This window comes from Stigmatopora argus, chromosome 15 (assembly GCF_051989625.1).
Source record: "Stigmatopora argus isolate UIUO_Sarg chromosome 15, RoL_Sarg_1.0, whole genome shotgun sequence".
Classification (NCBI taxonomy): domain Eukaryota; kingdom Metazoa; phylum Chordata; class Actinopteri; order Syngnathiformes; family Syngnathidae; genus Stigmatopora; species Stigmatopora argus.
The window spans coordinates 5,413,303-5,434,453 of record NC_135401.1 but is presented as its reverse complement, the minus strand read 5'-3'; the positions used below and the strand labels follow the sequence as shown (position 1 = coordinate 5,434,453).

The window sequence follows — 21,151 nt, the reverse complement described above, 5'->3', positions numbered from 1 at the left end:
GAAATAAGGGAGTAAGCGGGGAGGTACAGCCCAATAAGGGGGAGGAGAGGATGACTTTATATGCTGCTGAAGGGTGGAACCAGTAGCGACAGCAGCTTTTTTATACACCCATTTCCTATTTTTGTTTGCTCTCTTCCCAAACTAACATCTGTTGGAAAATGATTACTCCCACCACGCTGCCAAGATGACTAATCAACAATTCCACACTCTACATGAAAAGTGGCGTGCTAAAGGAGAAGGAAGAAATGTGCAGTGGTAATGGGCCTCAAAACATTTCAACAGAAAAATAAACAAAATGACGAAGCTCATCAATTTGAGGCGACTGAAGCAAATTTATAGTGTGTCTCAAAGAGGGATAAAAATATTGAACTGGTTAACAAACCTGACCCTCGTTTTAAGGTTAGTTTAGTGTTGGGCAACCCAGATGCCTTATCCACATGCGGCTCTTACATAATCCTGCTTGTCAAATTGAAGAAAAATACACGTTATTGCTAAAAAATATGCCTCAAAGGCGCATGGAAGGTAAACCCGGGATAAACCCAAGAACCGTTTCTAAAGAACATAATAATATCAGCTAACCTCGTCTAGGCAGCTCGATGGGTGAGTGGTTGGTAACTTCCTTTCTCCAACAACAAATTCCACTCCACAATAATTGTAATCATGTAATCAAAATGCTTTGTTATATTTTACAGGAAAAGCTACAGGCATCTTGGGGACAAAAATGGTTTTCACGGATAATTTGCCACATTTAACAGACAACATTCTTTATCTCATGACACTGACAATGCCTGCTAAATATAACCTTTGAATGTCAGTATGAGTAAGGATGTGCCTTTAAAATTGAGAAAATTGATTTAATTGGATTGTTTTTCAAAATATCCAAATCATCTGAAGACACTCAGCTTTTACTACTTGAAATCATCCCAACTTTTCAAGCAAAGCATCTTTATTTCCACTTCGCACCTTTTGCTAGCCCCCTCAGTCCGAGACAGCTCTGTTAGCGACGAGCTCCATTAGTCATGCTAAACCGCCAACACCCTCGCTCATTAGCATAGACGTGAACCTGACTTCAGTCAGATTATTACAAACACTTTGCGGCTGCTCCTCCCCATTACAGTCAATCAAACGGCTTAGTGAAGTGGTATTGAAGTTCAGACGGTAGCTCTTGTCCTAATACTGTACTTCCTGCTCATTACAAAACTGACCAAGTCCATGGCTTAAAAAAATAAATCAGTTTGATGTAAAATATTCATCTCATTGAGTTTACTGGATTTTGCTTGGAAATTCTGAGTGATGTTGTTCATTCTCAAAGCAGGCTTGCATTTCATGTAACATAACAGCATTAAGAGTGGATTAAAGTTGACATGAATAATATAGTATATACAGAGATAACAGCACAATCATTGCAGCTGCATCAGATATGACGAATGATGTAGCGGACTGAGAGAAGGCAGGATGATACAGTTGTACAACAGGGTGTTGTACAACCCAACAAGCAGCTGTCACTCGTCTCTTGTTCCTTGTTAACCCCTGTCAGTCCTTACGTCAAATCTGTATCCTTCATACGGTCCCAAATTCTACTCTCCTCAACCCTTTGTATTTATCCCTTATTCGAACAGCCTGCCAGACGGTGTATTGTTCTGTCACTCGCGATCCTTTAATGCCCTCCAATCGAGCAGGGAATATCTTGGAGGGATTTGGCTAGGGATGATTTGGGGGGAGCTTTAAATACTGGCGGAGGATTTGCATCAGATTTTGAGATCCTGACTCAGAGATGATCACCGCAGCTTTAGTGAAGGACAAAAAAATGAAAAGTGGAATTGGACAGACTCCAACATAGAACCTGCCTGGTCCTGCAGAGTCAATTCTAGAAACCAAGTCTTTCATGACATCAGGAATACCAATTCCATCTGCAAAACAACTGAAGCAGTACCCCCCCCCCCCCCCCCCCAATTGCTGCTGATCATTAAAATCCTTTACTCCAGCCAAATGGCATGGTGTTGCCTTAAAAGATCTGCATTCAAACCAACCACGACATTTTGGGTGTTGGTTTGCAGGTAAAGCCTCTACTCTGGCTTAATCCTGTCAAAACTCACGTGGGTAACATGGATGTGCGGGAGGAGCTAAATTACCCAATCACCCAAAGGTGAGTTTGCTATAATCCTATTTCCTTGCGTGAACTCTATTAAACGGATCAAAGTGTGCCAACATGTGCGTTTACATATTGCAGAAAATAAAAATTGGGTCTTGCTAAAACAACCTATGCTGGAATGATATCTGAATTTATATTGGTGTCCATTTGTGATGCATGGTTCTAATTATGACTCCTTTACAGAGAAGCCAAATAAATATGTACAGTATATATTCGCATATACTGAGTTCAGTGTTTTGTTGACTCTCTGTAAAAGGGATTAGTAGAACTTTCATAGTGAGGCAAAGAGATTGGCCAGGGCACTAGCCGGGTCCCCTCTCAAAACCACTGGAGAACAATGGCAGATTAAAACAGCCAAGTCTTGTTACCCGTTTCCTCTAATTTACTATTGTATTGTTCCACTTGAGGATGCCTCTGAAGGACAACCAAGCCAGGTGGATTAGGAACTCGTTTTTTCATTTTAAAATGATTGAAAGCACCTTTGTGGATCGAGGCTCAGAGAAGTGTATGAAGAGAAATTAAGTACAGTGTGGCAGGCTAAGGCAATTTGGCCACTGGTTTTGAGGGCTTGTGTACATAGTGCCCATTGTCACAAGGGAATCGCAGCCAACTTGAAAAATATAACTCAAAGAAATAGCAAAAAGAAGAATCTGGAATTTTAGTGCAGACCTCATGGGAGTGCTAAATTTTCTACAAAATGACAGTTCGGCAAAAACAAGGAGCGAGAAGAATACTAACTGCATGGGTTTTTACTTTGCTTCATCTTTCAATAAATTATTATGTTGAGGTGACATAAAGGCCACATGAATTTATAATAGATATTTGTGGATGTATTTATTTGTAGCGGTCTTTTTGTTGTTTTTGTTTTGTTTTAAATGGGTTCATTACCAATAATTTAAAAAAAATACAAATCTAACAGATGTATAGAGGTCCATGAGAAGACTACAATAGGTGAAAATGCACAAACTCCATCAAAACACAAGTGTCACCCAAGGCAGGTGGCTACGGCCAGCTTGAAGGTGGAGTAAATGTAGATTTTTAAAACAAAATGTAAGTAGATTTTGATTGGAAATGTGGTCAGAGTTATCTCTACAGGGGCACTGTTTCTTATAGGTGAGAGCCACCTGTCTGGCCCGTAGGAGGCCATTAAAGCGTGATACGAGTAGGGATGGGCAGATGGAGAAAGTGGTTGGAGAAATAGCAGGAAGGATTCCTTTTGCCAAGACAAGCTCAAGTCCTTCCAGCAGAATGTGTTCTGGCTACAAGGTGTTGGCATAAATGCAACTAATAATCTCAGAAAAACATGTTTGTAGTTAAGTTGGTATTGCGTTTCCCCTCCTTACTGTAAATAAATGGATGGGCAGGCGGCCCGGGTATATACCTGTATTGCTGGCCAAGTACTTTTGGCTGAAATGATCAAAAAATGTACTCTTGGGTATTATTTCTTATTTTCCGGTACCAGGAGAGAAAAACATAAATGGTCGCAACACACTAGTCACTTGCTTACTTTTTAAACATTACGCATCAAATTCCAACAGGAATATTTCAAATAACACAAATGCTACTGAAGTTGAGCCTCCACAGTTAAAAGCCACCAAAGGGAAAAGATATTGCTCTTCTTGATCCTCTTGTCTATTTTATTATTTTTAAATCAACCGCAGGGAGGTCTCACGGTCTTGCTGACTTTGTTCTTATTGTTCTTGTTTTTCTTGGTAAGCACACTAAAATTGAAACTCCTCTGTTTTGTTTTTTTGGGGGGGAGAAAAGGTCCGTATGAAATATGGTAGTTATATTCTAGCAATGAAAACGCATCGAACCTCACAGCTGGATTTTTTTTTGTCTTGGGGAAGTCATTGGGATCACACCTTATTAAACATGAAAGGAGGAGCACTGCATCTCGACACGTACAGTTGGCTGTGCTGTAATGTAATGTGATGCACCTTACCCGGAAAGGCCTGTTGCTACCCTGGGAAGTTCACATCCCCATAGGTTAATATGATCCAGCACAACGCACAACTCTTTTATTAGTCTGATCTGTGTAATAATAGTCTAAAGTAAAGGCTTCTGTCATGTTGGAAGAACGCAATAATCTACTTGAGTCCTTTATACTTATGTAAATTGAAAGCAATATGTACTATTATTGGACAAAATAATAGAAAACAATTTGAGCTGTCCTTTTGGTTTATTCTTGTGAGGTTGCATAGAGCTGCCAGCAGAATACAAGACACAAGGTCATCTGACTTAACATGGCAGCTGCTGTGACACTCACAATAACCCATAGGATCCTTATAAAATGTCAGCATACAATTGAAGAATGGTTCGCATGGCTGCCTGGTGGTTGGTTCTAATGTTGGTGTTGTGAATCTGGGGGCTGTCCCTACTGTATGAGTTGGTTTGTTTGTTGCTTTGTGATTAATCAAAACGTCCATATAAACCGATTAAGTTTCGATAATCCATTTGTTAGCTAACTGATCGGCTTAAACATGATCATTCTGTTAGTCTTCCCAGACTAAATAGACAGGCCGTCAATGGCAGCAAAGGCTGTAATGTACAGAGTTCATTTTAAGGTGGTAGAATACACACATTTCTTTGTTATTTGATTTGATTGAAGATGGGTTTATAAGGTTAACAATGCTTTTCTGCTTTTTGCTGTGATTCATTGCATTTGTGGAAAGATGCTAACAAATGTACAATATGTTGGCTAGCTTTCATTAAATTACATCCCATTAGGCTGCAGGTTATCTAAGGGATCCCATTATCATTTATCATCAAACAAGCATAAATGTTTACGTAAGATCAATTGCACAGTGGTATACAAGATAGTGTCTTCAATCGAACATGATGCCTGTTCCCTTCCGTATGTATGGACAAAGTAAGTATTGCGCATGCGGTACATTAAAAATAAATATAGGGAAGTGACAGTGATGGCTCGGACCTAAGAAAATAAACCTCATTAAATGGGGAAACACATGGATGGATGCGGCCAGATGGTGTTATGTACTCATTTGTCATACACCGCTGACAGAGGAGGAGAAAAGAATCAGAGTTGAAACAGAATAAAGACAAAACACGTGATTATTGGAAAAAAATATTCGGTGCGGACTTCTTATTTAAATAGGTTGCTAGCCTTTCTGCATTTGTCACATCCGCATACCATATATGCGATGCTAATAATGCTGTATATGAACAACACCAGTATACTAGTGCAAATGGATTTACAGAAACACTTAAAATTCCAAACGATGCCGATTTATCTCCGCAGCGTAACAATTAAATCTGTCAGAGCAAAATATGGTGCACTGTGAAATTATCTCCAAGGCAACAGGTTTATATTTACATCTGGGGATTTACACTACCTTTTTTTAATCAAAGGGCCAATGGCATACATTGATTATTTCAATTTTAATAAAATGTAATATTATAATAACTAGTGTGTGTATCACTGCTTTTGAAGCATCTATTTTACCGCAAAATCGGAGTTACTATGAGTCCAACTGTGGTGAAGCCTACATTATATGTAGATAATACACAAAGTGCCTCACTTAAGGCTGCGAGTTTGTCCTGTTGTTTTATATAAGCGACTGTGACTGCAGGTCAGACAAAGTGTAGATAGCTTCTCTCTGCTCTGTATGAGGATCTTACCAGAGAGTCAAGTGATGAGGAGCGCAATTTGGTTTAACGTGTAGAGTGCGTGCCCGTGTGCATGTACATGTGGATGCAGGATGAGAGCGCACACCTCGTGTGTGTGCAAGGGTAGGATCAGCGGAGGAAATCCACACTTGAAAGAGAAGGTCTATCATGCCCTTCTACCCATCTCTCACTGCATGTCTCTCTACCCATCTCTCACTGCATGTCTCTCATCTTGCAGACATTATCCTGACTCCAGGTTAATGTGGTGAGGTTCAAAAGTTCACGGGAGCAAAAGACCACAGCTGAAAGCAAAGCAGAGGTTCTAGGAACAGGCAATTGCAGTTGCCATCCTCCACTAGGCAACCGCAGCCATCACACTGTTTGACTACAAAAGGGCAGCAGCTCATTGATTACGTAATGGTCATCACGATAATGGTCATTATCATAATTATCGATTTTTTTGGTTCCTTATACAACATTTTTTTACTTATCACTACATTGTTTGCCTTAAAAACAACTAGAACATACACTGGTAAAGGTGAAGCTGCTCTCAAAGCACACATCAATTTAGGGGTAGGCGATATGGCAAAGAGATCATATCACAGTTTAAAAATAAAATTACCAACTCAATTTTATCACAATTCCTTTTGTGTTTCCCAACCAATGTGGCATGAAACACGGTCCAGTGTGCAGTGGCACCCTTCGCGGACTGAGTGAACAACAGATATGAGCTATCAATCGATCGCGACCAAGGGGCGCCAAATTGAAGCATATAATTGCATCACACGTTTCATCATTAGGCAATCGCACGTATCACTTAACAAGCAGCTGCCACATCACATTTATATCCAGCGAGGCAGCCATATTATGTCATGATATCATGTTGATGTGCTCGTCAAAAGAACCATACATGCATACACAGATACGTAAAAGGCTTTCCCCGACACACATTAAGACGATTTAACGATTGTTCAGTTTCATGAGATTGCAAACATGTTGACGATTTTAACGAACTAATATCGTCATATTGCACACACCCACACACGTTACGAAAACGTAAAGCAGTCACCGCCAGCCATGCATGACAGACCATAAATGCCAATGGAAGCCAATGAATTCAATGTTTAACGGATAAAAGTATTTGCACAACATATTAAATTCAAACACTATGAACAGCATAAAACACTACTAACAAATCTACCTTCTTACATCCCAAAGTGAAAAGTGCTAATTCCTCATGAAAGGGTACACAAGGATTGACATTTGTTGTCTAATTCTATATATTAATTTAAGGCTCAAGTGGCAAACACAAAGCTACAAGGGTTTAAAAGAGGTAATTTTTGTTGTTCCTTAAAGCTTGTTCACTGAATGGGAATAAAAGCACGACCTCATTTTGTTTTGTGTCGGATTTTCCTAAAGGGGATTTTTTTATACATCGCCTGATATGAGGAAGATGCCCTTCATTAGTACAATGCCTACATACCGAAGCTGCACTTAAATCCAATTCGGTTCAGCGTGAAAAGGGGCATTATTGCCAGCCTGTAGGCCAGCCCACCCACCCACTCATGTCTGTGAAATGACACGACAAATATGTGGTATCCCGAGGGGTTCAAGGGAACTTACAGTCATTTATTTTGACTTAATAAAAAAGCGATTGACATTTATATTTGACCGAGTGTACAATACAGCATGAAGCATTAGGGGCCCATCATAAATCTTCTATCTGGATTTATCAGACAGCTTTATGGCTATCATATCTGGATAACAGCTCTATGTGGAAAATGTATGCTTATCAATAAACACAAAAAACCTTTGGTTATTCCAAGACTGTTTAGCTTACAGATATGTTATTTGAAAATGTTTTTAGAATATCATTAAATACCAAATAAGACACAGCAATACTACAATTATAAAAATGTAGGGTTTGTTTTAAATGTATTTAACCTACCTATGGTATAGGCAACACAAAAAAAGATACTCCATACACGTTCAAATACGTTTTGAAAAGCCACATTATTTCTCCACCACAACACTGTCCTGGCACTAACTAACCTCCCGCTTCTCGAGACCACCAACTCTAATGTACTGCTACCTGATGATAAATCTGGGCCTTCAGCTGCCCTGTCCACCTGGTCACCACAGTAAACATGGAAAAAGCTTGCCACTTGCCAGAAAAATGGCGGCAGCTATTGAGGGAGTAGCGGAGATGGAATGTGGCAGTCACAGTGGGAGTGCCGCCAGCTCTTTCTTCCCCCCGCTCGGCCAAGCTGTTCCCGTGGACTATGTACGCTCGTAAACAGGATGCTAACAGTGAGCGGTGTACCATATGTACTTCTGTTGTTTAGATGGAAAAAGCTAAGAATAAGCAAGAGGTCAACTTGGCATTGCGATACCTTGGCTCCAACTCTTACTTTTTAATGAACTAGAGGGTAAAATAAATGTGTACTTACAGCGGGTACGAGGAGTTTCTTCACCTCCTCCACAGCTCTCCTCATCTTAATCTCGGCTCTGGTCTGTGTGTCTTCAACTGTGATAAGGACATGAAGGTCTTCGTTGAGGTGTTCCCAGTTTGGTTTTCCTCTGTTCTGCTCCTCCTGGAAAGACATAGACGCTTGAGTGAATATGACAATGTGGGTGTGCTGGAGTACCAGTGGCGACAAACGCTTCTGAGAACAATGTGGTCTTGTAAAGAGAGACGGGATGACAGGAGGGTGCCTATAGTCTACTGTTAAGTGTTTGCGCTGAAGCAACACCCTTCTTTAGGAGAACAGTTTCTTAATGAACACCCCCCAAAAATCTATGCCCCACACCCATTTGTATCCACAATTAATGGACCGGTCGAGTTTTTTTTAACAGTAACATTGCATTGTATTGGTGGTACCCTGCGGAGATAAAGTACCGCAGAGGAATGACGGTCGAAGCCAAGTGCCACCCATCACAGCTTTTTACTCCACAGAGAGTTGTTTCCATGGCACTGCTCTTCACAGAAAAGTTCAATATTCCATTCTCGTTTTCCCCTTTTCTACACGGGGGGTTAGTTTTAGCACTTAGGCCATTATTCCACCATAGCTGTTTGCTTATGGACTATTAGGGGATACAAGGACTGAAAGAGGACTCAGCATATACTAGAAGGGTGGAAATGGAAGTGGTGGTTTAAATATACATATAAAAGCCCTGCAACCACTTTTCTTCCAACAAGTCCTTGCCCAAGAAAGCCAAACTTTCTGTATATGTCAACCAAGGCAAGGTGTGTGCCATCTGACCGAACCTGACTAACATGAAGTCTTTTGGTTTAAGGAGAAGTTTTCATTCCATGCGGAAAGACTATACACACTGCATTGACACCTCACTTGAGTTTGTTTGGTAGTGCTCCAGAGCACACTTGAGCATGAAATTCAGTCCTTGTGATTAACAGTGAAGGTTAGTACTATAACGGATTTTGTAGTGTGGCAGTAGTCGTCATGTGGCTCTGAATGAATGCAATGTTTCAACTTGGAACAGTACTTTCCCCTTCGAGCCAACCAGCTAATCAAAATTGAGGCTAAATGTCAACAGTCTAAACAGGTGCAGTACACAGCTGAAGGGCACAGTAAAGGACAACAGCAAGCAAGGCAGTGCTGTTCAGAAAAGAAAATACATTTGACAAAGACTGAACCTTCAGAGGAAAAAAATATGTAGATTTTTTGGGGACAAAATGTATCTCATAGCTCACTAAATAAATCTTTAGAGTAAAATGAAATTTAATAAAAAGCCTTAATTGTGGGAAACAGTCTGTTGATTAATAATATCTATGAGTAAGCCTTGTATCTATAGTAAACATTTTTTTAGGAAAAAATGTCTAGTTCATCATTGTATTTAACCTTGCATTGCTATATTGCACGGTAGTGGACTTACATCAACACAACCACCCCAAATTCAAGGCCAATTCTTTAACCCACAAAAAAATAAAATGTTTCTGTGTAAACTTGCAGTTTTTCTTTTATTAACACAGGGATACTACAATTCAAGAGCCTGTGTAAGCAATCACAAGACCATGACTAACAGGAAGCAAAAAGTATTACACTTAAAAAAAAAAAATCTGGCATACTATGTTTTTGTTTGGTTGCAAGCATTTTTTGTTGTACATAAATAATGGAAACCATTTTCAGTTTCATTTGGGAATCGCAAAAACAGGAAAAGTGGTTGGCCAAATAAAAGAATACTGCTGGAACTGTTTTTCCAATGCAAACACATTAAATGAAACCTGCATGACAGAACTTTTACCATGCTGCTCTTTGCACAAAAATCACCCAAAACGGTACTCTAGCTTCCTCCCATTGGACACCTTTTAAGAAGATGCAGAGAATCACCAGGAACAACAGATTCAGAAGAGTAAGCATCACAAACAACAGAGTAATGTTGACCGTAAAACGAGTGCTCCCTGATGACTTGATATGCAACATATTCTATCTGAAAAAATGTGTAATAAGGAAAAAGGTTGCGAGAGGCATTTTAATCGGAGTTAAAGGGAATCTGGGGATGGGTTATTATCCTTTAATATTGTCTGTCTCCTCTTATTTAACGTGGACCTGTCTTGCACATACACACAGATGGGTTTCGCCATGTTTTCCACCAAGGCCAAACCTAATATGTAATGTAAGCACACCTACTGATTGCATAATTAGGCTCTAATATACATAGCTGGAGACCAAAACATTTAATTTGCCTTGTCCCGTATTTGGCAGGCATGGCAGATGGCATGGGTGAGGAAGGGAGCCAAAATTCTATCTTAAGACAAATGAGCTAGGAGGTAAACTTAAAGAGGAAATATTTTAACACTTGTATGTCAGGGAAATAAACTGAAACTGGTCCAATCCCATCAAGTGACTTTCATCCGAAACCCAAAAATGAAATAAAATAAATCCGTACGGGTATGCATAACCACATTTCGCCCTTCACCTACATCCTTCCTCCCATTTTCTAGTTGAGCTGCTTTACTGTCTTTCATTGTTCTCCATTCGCCCGTGATTCACTTTGCTTCCCCGTCTCGCTCTCTCTCTCAAACACACACAGCAATACTGGCTTCACTGAACCCGCCTGCCGTCAGCCAGCGCGGCCCAGGAGCAACCAGCTGAATTATTGAGAGCATAAAAATGCTGCCGCTAATGGATCCTGAATAAACACGCTGGCTAAAGCTGCTGCCGTGGGTTCCTGGGCTGCCACGGGGCATAACGCGAAGAATACAGGAGGGTTGAGGATGTGGATGAGGAAGAAACTGGCAGGAGTTGTTTCGCCGGAGACTGAGCCATGATTATGCAACACCTTCAAAGGCTTTGGTGGTTTTAGTAGTAAAATGTCACAATTAAATAAATAAATAAAATAATACAATTGTGAAACAGAGATCTGAGCGATATGTACATTTTTAGGCCATTCTTGGGACACCAATGAAAAGACGAAATTGTTCTTCCCAGTCCAATTTGATTTAAACTGCAAATGTAAAACTCAGGACCATGTGCCAGATCTGGACCACAATACAGTATTTGGGCTCAATATCATATCATTATAGCTGGTCCAACAGTACTATATAGCGCATGCACAGCTAACACTACAAGTTTCAGAATACTTAGACTGGTAAGTACGTGGGCATTTTCTGTAGCAGTCACACTAACCATGCATTATCCACATTCAAATTTAACCAAGTAGAAGCCACATTTTTGGGAGTAGCAGCCATTCCTATAAATCAAATTTCACCCGCAGGTCTCCAAGTTTAAACTTTCCCTTCCCTTTCCCCTAATGTCCAACAAGGATTCAATAATAATAATAATAATAATAATAATAATCGGACATAGGCCATGTCGTCATTACCACAACACAAAAAAGCCTACTTGTCATCACACGCAGAAACTGCGTGTGACGAAATTGATGGTGCTTCTCCATAAGCTACGTTTAATCGGCAAAAGACCTAAATAAGTGTAAGTTACGGACTTGTAATTTGTCATTCCGCTGTTGTGAATACAGGTCGCTTACCTCTCGATTACATACAGGTCGCTTACCTCTCGATTACCGCACACTGTCTGCCACTTACCTTCCTTCAAGTCAGCTAGGAGGCGGCAGATCACCAACCAAACATCTATTCATATGCCGCAGAAGGGAATGTGTGTATGTTAGCGCGAGTTTAGATGTCTGATGGATGTGGGGAAAAACTGTCCTTAAGCCTATTTGTCCGAGCTTTGTGGGACCTATAGCGTCTGCCAGAGGGCAGCAGCTGGAACAGATTGTGACCAGGGTGGTAAGGGTCCCCCATGATGTGCTTGGCTCTGCTGAGGTAACGCGGGCTGGCAATGTCTTCAAGTGAGGGCAGAGAGCAGCCGACAATCCTCTGGGCAGTGTTAATCACTTTCTGCATGGCCTTTTTGTCTGCCGCCGTGCTTCCAGCGTACCACACTGTGATGCCGTACGCCAGGATGCTCTCTACAGTGGTTCTATAGAAGGTTCTCAGAAGATTGGAGCCCAAGTTGTTCTTCCTGTGCACCCTGAGGAAATGGAGTCGTGTCTGAGCCTTCTTCACCACTGCCGTGGTGTTTGTAGACCATGAGAGCTTGTCCGTGACGTGGACCCCCAGGAATTTAAAGGACTGGACCCTGTCTACACATACTCCATTTATGAGGAGTGGGGCCAGATCTGTGCCGTGTTTGCGAAAGTCCAAGATTATTTCTTTAGTTTTCGTGGTGTTCAGTGTGAGATTGTTCACCGAGCACCACGAAGACAAATTGTTGACCTCATCTCTGTAAGCCGACTCATCCCCTCCTGAGATGAGTCCGACCACAGTGGTGTCGTCAGCGAATTTGATGATGGCGTTAGACTGGTGGGTGGGTGCACAGTCGTAGGTGTACAGGGAGTACAGAAGAGGACTCAGTACACAGCCTTGAGGGGAGCCAGTGCTTAGTGTAATGGAGGAAGAGAGGTGGGGACCAAGTCTAACAGTCTGTGGGCGGTTGGTCAAGAAGTCCTTTATCCAGCAGCAGATTGAAGAGGATAGTCCAAGGTGGGAGAGTTTGTCAGTCAGAATGTCCGGTTTTATGGTATTGAAGGCTGAGCTGTAGTCAATGAAGAGCATCCTCACGTAGTTCCCAGGGTGTTCCAGATGGCTCAGTGCTGTATGAAGAGCAATGGCAATAGCATCATCAGTGGACCTGTTTGCCCTGTAAGCAAACTGGTGAGGGTCAATTGAGGGAGAGATTGTATTCCTGATATGGCGGGCTACCAACTTTTCAAAGCACTTCATGATCACAGGCGTGAGGGCAACAGGCCTATAATCATTCATGCTGCCAATGGTTGGCTTTTTGGGGACCGGGATGATGGTGGCAGATTTCAGACAAGATGGAATGATGGATAGTTGCAGGGAACAATTGAAAATATTTGTGAAGACTCCAGCCAGCTGGTCAGCACAGGCTTTGAGCACCTTCCCAGGTACTCCGTCAGGGCCCGCAGCCTTCCTGGTGTTCACAGACCGCATTACCAGTCTCACTTCCTGTTCCCGGAACGTCAGTGTATTGCTGCAGGGTGGTGGTGGGGGTGTTGAGACTGGGCCTGATTTGTCAGTCTCAAAGCGGGCAAAGAAACGGTTCAAATTCTCCGCTAGTGAGGCATCTGCATTAACAGACATAGTATTGTTGTTGTAGTTGGTTATATGTCGTATTCCTTGCCACATCTTCTTTGGGTTATTTTCTGTGAAGTGCTCCTCAATTTTTTTGGTATATGCTGCCTTGGCCTTTTTAATGCCTCTTTTCAGCTCAGCTCTGGCAGCGCTATATTTTATCTTGTCCCCTGATCTAAAGGCGGAATTACGGCATTTGATGAGTGCCTGTGTCTCATTGGTCATCCAGGGTTTTTGGTTAGGAAAAACCCGTATTCGTTTATCTATAGTGACGTTGTCGATGCAGTTTTTTATGTAAGAAAGAACAGAGTCCGTGTAGTCCTGGAGGTTGTCTTGTACAAAAAGTTCCCAGTTGGTGCGGGAAAAGCAGTCCTGCAGCTGAGAGAGTGCGTTGTCGGGCCAAGTTTTTATTGTCTTTATTTGTGGCGTTGTTTGCCTCCGGAGTGGAGTGTAAGCGGGGGTGAGAGATAGGCAGAGGTGATCTGATCCAGCTAGGTGGGGTAGGGAAGTGGCTTTGTAAGCATGTTTGATGTTAGAATAGACATGGTCAAGAGTTTTGTCTCCTCTAGTATTACAATTTACGTATTGAATAAACTTAGGTAAAACAGTCTTTAAACACGCCTTGTTGAAATCACCAGCGACAATAAAAACTCCATCGGGGTGAGCAAGCTGTTGTTTGTTAACAGCCGCTAGCAGGAGGTTAAGCGCCGTGTTAACGTTAGCATTCGGAGGTATATAGATAGCCGTTGCTATGACAACGGTAAGCTCTCTTGGAAGATAATAGGGCCTACATCGAATTGCTAATAACTCTAAATCCGGGGAACAGTGAGTGTCAATAATTTTACTGTCGCAACACCAGTGCATAATGGAAGTTCAGTAACACATCGACATTGGATGTTGGATAATATGCCACTTTTCCCTTTTTCTGTTTCTTCTCATCAAAATTGTTGTAAAAATGAGGCTTTGTGGGGTCTCATAGTGAAAGATGTTTCATTCTAAAGGTGATTGTTAAAAAGTGTGCAGTCCAAATCTATAGAACAAAAATGGGGTGAAATATTGCCTAGCAGCATGAAAATGATCTGCAAGATCAACTAACGAAGATGTATGTTTCAAAATGGTCAGTGAATTTTAATGGTATGCAGGTATGTTTCTTTAAATGTTCCAACTCCATAGTGGGCAAAGGAACATTGCTGCAGCTTTTACAGAGGTTTTATCTCAACCTTCCAGAATATACATATTATATTAATATTTAAATAGAAAACTGCAGTATGTAACTACACAGTTTAAGACCGAGTTCAGTGCCAGGGGGTGACAAATTCCTGAAAATCTCAGCCTTCTACTACTTCAAGTACATTTATTGAATAATAAATTTTACAATATACAGTATTATAGACTATCATGCGTATTAAGAGGCTCTTAAATGTTCTCTATGGCTATACTTCTTCTCAAATTCTATATAAGGAATAACACGCTTCATGTGACTTGTGAAATCTATACACATGTCATTAACTAAAATAGCAAGATGTCGAAGAGCAATGAGAAGTTGTGTAATTTGATGAGACAGGGATCCAAGAGTAAAGAGTGTACTGGGAATTCTGTAAGCACCAGAACACGTTCACTTCTCGTACACCACTTGTGGATCTAATTGTGACGAGAGAGCAGAGTGCCCTTATTGTCTCTTCTTCTAATGAACACACTCCAAGGGAAATGAGCACAGAGAGCGAAATTAAAACAAGAACGGGCGGTTTTCATAAAAAATAAAAGAACAAAGGGAAAAAAAATGTTTGCCGGGAGCTTGTAAGATTATGACTCAGCCTAAAATGTGCCTGTCTGCGAGCATAAATTGTTTGTGTAATGATGCACTGTGGACTTTGTGTGTGCAGATAAGTTGTATTCCCTCAATGAAAATGGATGAAATACATTTCCGTATGTAAATGTAATACAATAAAATATCCCTGGCAGACAGTTGCAGACTAAAAAAAGAGGGCAGATAAGATGAAGAATTCTAGAACGGGCACATCAGATCATACCGGGGTATTTACTGATCCCAGAGGAAAGATTTTTCACTACAAATACTAAGGCAGCTCCTTCTCATAAATGGATATGATGCTGATGCCACGGCAGTATAGTAAGGTCACTTGCCTCCGCACATTGATGTCATGAAATTAAGTAAGCTTTTCAATGTGCCATTAAAACAGAGCATTTGAACCATAGGAATCTAACCATGGAGATGTTACATAACTTTTTGTGTTCCGACAGCCATGACTATGTTTAAAATATGGTTCAGGTGATCTTTCCAAAACCAAAGAAGACACTACTGGTGGTGCTAGTACTTTAAAGAGGAAAGACTGGGGACTGGTACTACTCTGTTTTCATTTGAATAGGTGCTTTAGATATGCCCTTAAACTGTTGCTTAACTACTTTGTTTTGAAATAGTAAAGGAGCGCATGGCACCAAGTCAGGATAGTAAAAGTGAACTTGTTTTTAAGGAACAATCTTATTTTTTTTTTTAAGTCTAGGATTGGAATCTCAGTACACAAACACACATGGCAGGGAGACTTTTATGCCTCCAACATCAACCTCAGCTCAGTGGCTCCAGAAATAGAGGCTGCCCCTGGCCTTGGCCGTCTGCCTGCTTGCCTTACTACATACTACTACTGCCTCTTTTACTTTCCACTGCACAGCCTTTTGCAAACAGATCACATGTCAGCATCCAGCCATCAGGCATCCAAAAGCTGCTGTGTCGAGGTTTACACACTGCGAAGAGGTTACTTTCGTATGGGAGCAGACTGGGAAAAATTGGAAATTATTGCATCATACCAAAGAATGATGACCTCAAACGGCCATAGAGAGAAATAATTATAGAATTTTTCAGGTCACTCTAGATACATCAAGGGAGTATGCCATGAAAAAATAATGAGGGTTAAAATACACCACTTATTTTTGCTTACCTTCTTTTTGTCTCTCATGGAACTCTTGCCTCGCACCATAATTTTACATCCAGTTTCCGCTTCCAGCTGCTTGGCTGTGAGTCCACGAGGGCCAAGGATTCTACCCACAAAGTTGTACTGTGAACAAAAAAGAAGAGATCAAAATAAGCAAAATGTATTCCATGAATATTGAGTTTTCAAATGACCAAATCTTGATAAATGCTAACAAAGCATCAACTACCAATTTTAAGGGGCCACTCAAGTTTTCTCCATCAACAATTGTGATTATGAATGGTCGTCTGTCTGTCTCTCTCTGTTCCCTACTGACTAGCGACCAGTCTAGGGTGCAGTGAGTGTAGTCTGCCTTTCACCCCAAATCAACTGGGATAGGCTCCAGCAACCCTCGCCCTATGTAAAAGCTCAATGTCCAATTTGTTTATATTCAGGCAGTATCCAACATTTTCCATGTCTGCTTATGTTGGAAAACTATGGCGTGATTTTAGCTACAGAGAAGTTCGGAGGTTAGGTGAGGTTGCGAGGAAATAAAATGTCTTATCAAGGGCTCTTTTTGTTTTCTGAATTGCTTTGTGACTTTGTACTGAAAGGAAATGGGATAAACTGAGGTAATCCCTTCCACTTGGAACTGCCTCCCAATGGGATAAAGGGAAATGTGTTGAACTAATCCAACAGGATTCTCTTCCAAAATTAAAACACAAAGAAGGACGTGGCGAGAGGTGTGCTGTCATGCATAAAGATAAGATTAAAACTACAAGATGTGAGTTGCACGTGTTCAAATATCATGAATTTGCTTTTAGTGTACATTGGCAGAGCGAAGAGTTTTCCACGACAAACATGCCACTGTTCGTCTCTTGAGCTACGACGATGAGCATTGACACAGACACATTAAATTCATAAAACACAAGTCAAATACACTTATTCACTCCACTGCACCGGCGCCTCTGCAGAGTACGAGAAGGCCATCAACAGAGTCATGTTTAATTACACGGGGATTACACATTTAAAGCACCATGTAAACAAATACGAGGACATGGGGCAGTCAGGAACTCCAGCCGCTATTTTGAACATGTCTTACTGGAAATACATGTGCCACGAATGCATGCAACATATCCCTCAATCTTCAGGGTGACGTTTTCAGAGAACAATTTATGAGTTGAACCGCCTGCTGTAAAATGAATGGGGCCACAGCCAACGGTGGCTAAAAAATATCATAAAAGGCATAAGTGACGTATGTGTAGTGCCAGCCGTCAATACAATCTTTCATTTTCCAATCCATGTCACCACAGCAAATACAAGTTAGCCATCTCCAAAGGCGATAATTTCAAGACGTTCTTTATTCCTTTGCAATCAAAAAAATCCCTTGCAGAATGTCGAGAACCATATCGAACAGTGTATGAATGAATTAAGAATGTAACCAAATCAGAGACTACAATATAAAGAACATGTTTACTAGGCTATAAACTGGAAATGGTTAGGAAGATTACTGTGCTAAACCTTAAAATAAAAACAAAAAGGCAATTAAATATTTTATCAGGGCAGCTCCTCTGCCTCCCAGTGAAATGTACCGCTTTATCAGGACACTTATATGCTATGTGCTGATGACAATTGTATCTGACAGAGTACCTGTCTCGCTCATTAACATATTCATGATGAAAAGGAGCGGAGACAAATAAAGAGTGAAAAGGTTAAGGAGTGGATGGAATGCAATTGCTAAGTTCGAAGACACTGATATCATTGTTTGGACAGAGGCAGTGGAGAGTTGTTGTTGTTGTGTTTTTTTTAATGTTTCAAAACTCCTTTTGCATTATTTTTGTTTGGCTAGGCAGGTCTCAGCCAGTACGTCACTATTTTTTTTACTATTTCTTTCAGACAAGAACTGGCCCAGACAAATGGTTGGGTTTCAAATAATAGATTTCTCTTGAGACATCTGACATCACATTTTTGAATTCTCAGAATCAATCACTCCGAAGGAATAAAACAATGTTTTACCCGTCTGTCAATGATGGGTCTGTTAGATTGAAAGCATTGATATTTGCCATAAAATGTTCTCTCAATTATATTAAAAAATGGAAGCGGAGACACTGGAGAGTTATTACAAAGACATTGAGCCTGGCAGGAATTCTGCATTTTGTAGCAAGTAGAAATGTTGTGGATGCATCTGGTTCTTTATTATATATGTCAACTTCCCTTGCTACATTTGTTGCATGTGAAAAAGGTGATGTACAGTTCACATTCGGATGTTGTATCAAGTAAGAATGTGCTTTTAGAAAATAAAAGGCTCCGGCACCCCCCCTTGTGAGGATAAATGAATGAATGGCCTAAAATGCATTTTCCTGCCAAACAAATAAAAAAAAGGGTTTTAAGAAATACACACATTTGTGGCATGCCGAAGCCCAAAAGTGTATTTTTTCAACACATCACCAGTTTCAGCTCTTTTATACACGTTCGGCATCGCTAATATTTCCCTCCATGTGCCTTTTCATGACTTCAAAGTTTTTCCTCAAACCAACAAATACTGTGCAGCTACAAACGGAGGGGGCAGGGGATGGAGTGTGTGTGTGTATATGTGTGTATTTGAGACAGTCAGAAAAAACACACACACAAAGCCCCCTTCAGGACAAGGGCTTACAATGACATTAAAGGGACTTTTTTGGGAGCCCCAGTTATCGCTACACCACAGGCGGGTTATGTTGTGTACATATCTATACTTGAGCGCGTCTGTGTGTTTGTATGAGAAACCACAATGTGCCGTGAACTCTTGCAGACTCCCAGAGCCAATTGTCATGCGCGGGTGGAACAATAGAATTTGCACCAACAACGTCCGGAGACACAGGACAATTGTTGCATTTGTTTGTGCCAGTGCAGAGAGAGGAAATAAGATCAGGTGGCAGGAGCTGTATGTGTGTGCGCGTGTGCGTGGAGGGCTTAGGGGCAATGCAGTGAATACCAACAACATATTAGCTGGCCTCATGGGCTTATGGAAATGAGGACTGCTTCATCAGTGTATTAGAGCAAGGTAGAAACAACACTTTTTTCCAGAAAATGCCACCTCACATTCTTGCTTTCTGATGTCTAAATTAGGGCTGCAACTATGGAACATAGTTGTTTGATCATCCCATTGACACATTGGCCTCAATGGAGGGTCCTGGATTCCAGGCCAGGTCGGTCCACCTGTGTGGAGTCTGCATGGTCTCCCCAGGCTTGCATGGGCTTTCTCCGGGTACTCCCATATTCCCAAAACATCCATGGTAGGCTGGTTGAAGACTAACTTAGCCCTAGGTATGAATGTGAGCGTGAATAGTTGTCCGTCTTCTCGTGCCCCTGTCTTCTTGGCCATCCACCAATTTGGGTGTCCCCCGCCTCGTGCCCAATGTCAGCTGGAAAAGGCTCCAGCACCCCCCGTGACCATTGTGAGGATAAGCGGTTCAGAACATGAATGAATTACTTCTTTCAGCTCTGTGTAACATCATGTGGGAATATTAAACAGCATGAATTCATGTGTAAATTTTATTTTCCATTACCATTTAAGGGTTTGGAGCAGATTATAATGCGCGTGGCACATTATCAGTATGTGTTTTTCTTCCTGCACTACACTCAGCTTGCAGGAACTGAGTAGCAATACCTGTAATCATCGGGTCACTCACAACAAAGAAGCTCACACACCACCTGCTGGCTGCCTGCCACCAGTCACAAATTCATCTTTTGAGGCCCGAAAACCCACAATGCACAGCAACTGGCATATTATCACAGAACAGAGAGAAAATTGAGCTAAAGAATGAACAAAATCTGAAACAGTGTGACCTACAATAAAGGTCTGAAGGCACAGGGGCCCACATGACAGAGAAAGGTAAATTTTGGTTTGATTCCAACGGTGACATTTTCGCTTGAAAGCCCGGTAGACTTCAAAGCTCTCTTTTTAGCACATCCAGCATTTAGTACCTAATCCGTGGCCTCTTTTGATAATTCTGTTTGGATTTATTGTGGGGTTGCAGGCAGAGTGGAAATAGGCAGGAAATATGGAAAGTGTTCAAGATTGACATCAGCTCAGAGTTTGGAGCAAAGAAGCCGGCTGAGTTCACCACTTGCCAAACTTTGTCACTAAAGTGTGTGCCTGCCTGTGTGTTGCATGAGATAAAAGAACTCATGTAGAAATTTTCATGCACATGCAATCCCTTTTGATACTATTTTAATTGCTTTGAAATTCAAACTCCAAATGGTCTGGAGCTGAAAGTCAAAGAACTACAAACACGGAACCACTGATTATTACAAATTGACGTCTGGGTCTGTATTTGGGCCCTTGCTTTTCTATGTTAAACCTTTAAGTGTCTGTGGTGTTTGTTTTAAAATTCTTGCATGACCTTTTAGATGGTGACACTCCAATCAAATAAACATAAAGTGACCCATTGCAATTTTGCACGCCGACAACAATGCTCTACAAGAATATTTGTCTGTATATATACACACACGTGTGAAAAAATGTAATTAAAAATTAGTGAAATTAAAATGAATAACTTATGAAATTCTTTTTTTTAAATAAACCTTCTAAGAGCAGTAAAAGCTATGGTGGTAGCATATACTATGAGTGTTTGAACTCAAGGTTCCCTGCGTTCAACCCAACTAGACAGTCAATGATCGGCTAATACTTGCACAAAGAGAATAAATGGGTGCCATATTAAAAGACGCCCACCCTATCCGATGCCTGAAGGTCAACACAAATGACATGCCAATCTGTCATTCGGCGAGCCTGCATTGCGAGCGAGTGCTTGGAAGAGAAGCGGCGCCCCA

At 41.2% G+C, this 21,151-nt stretch overlaps 1 protein-coding gene across 6 annotated transcripts in view; it reads right to left on the bottom strand.

Annotated features, from left to right (window-relative positions):
- Window positions 1-21,151, bottom strand: part of qkia (QKI, KH domain containing, RNA binding a) — a 53,629-nt gene that overhangs the window by 12,938 nt on the left and 19,540 nt on the right. For all 6 annotated transcript variants that reach the window (XM_077620602.1, XM_077620603.1, XM_077620604.1 and 3 more), the window contains exons 3-4: window positions 16,370-16,486; window positions 8,233-8,376 (exon numbers count right to left, since the gene is read on the bottom strand). In XM_077620602.1, the coding sequence (XP_077476728.1) occupies window positions 8,233-8,376; window positions 16,370-16,486 (261 nt within the window). The remainder of the gene's footprint in view (window positions 1-8,232; window positions 8,377-16,369; window positions 16,487-21,151) is intronic.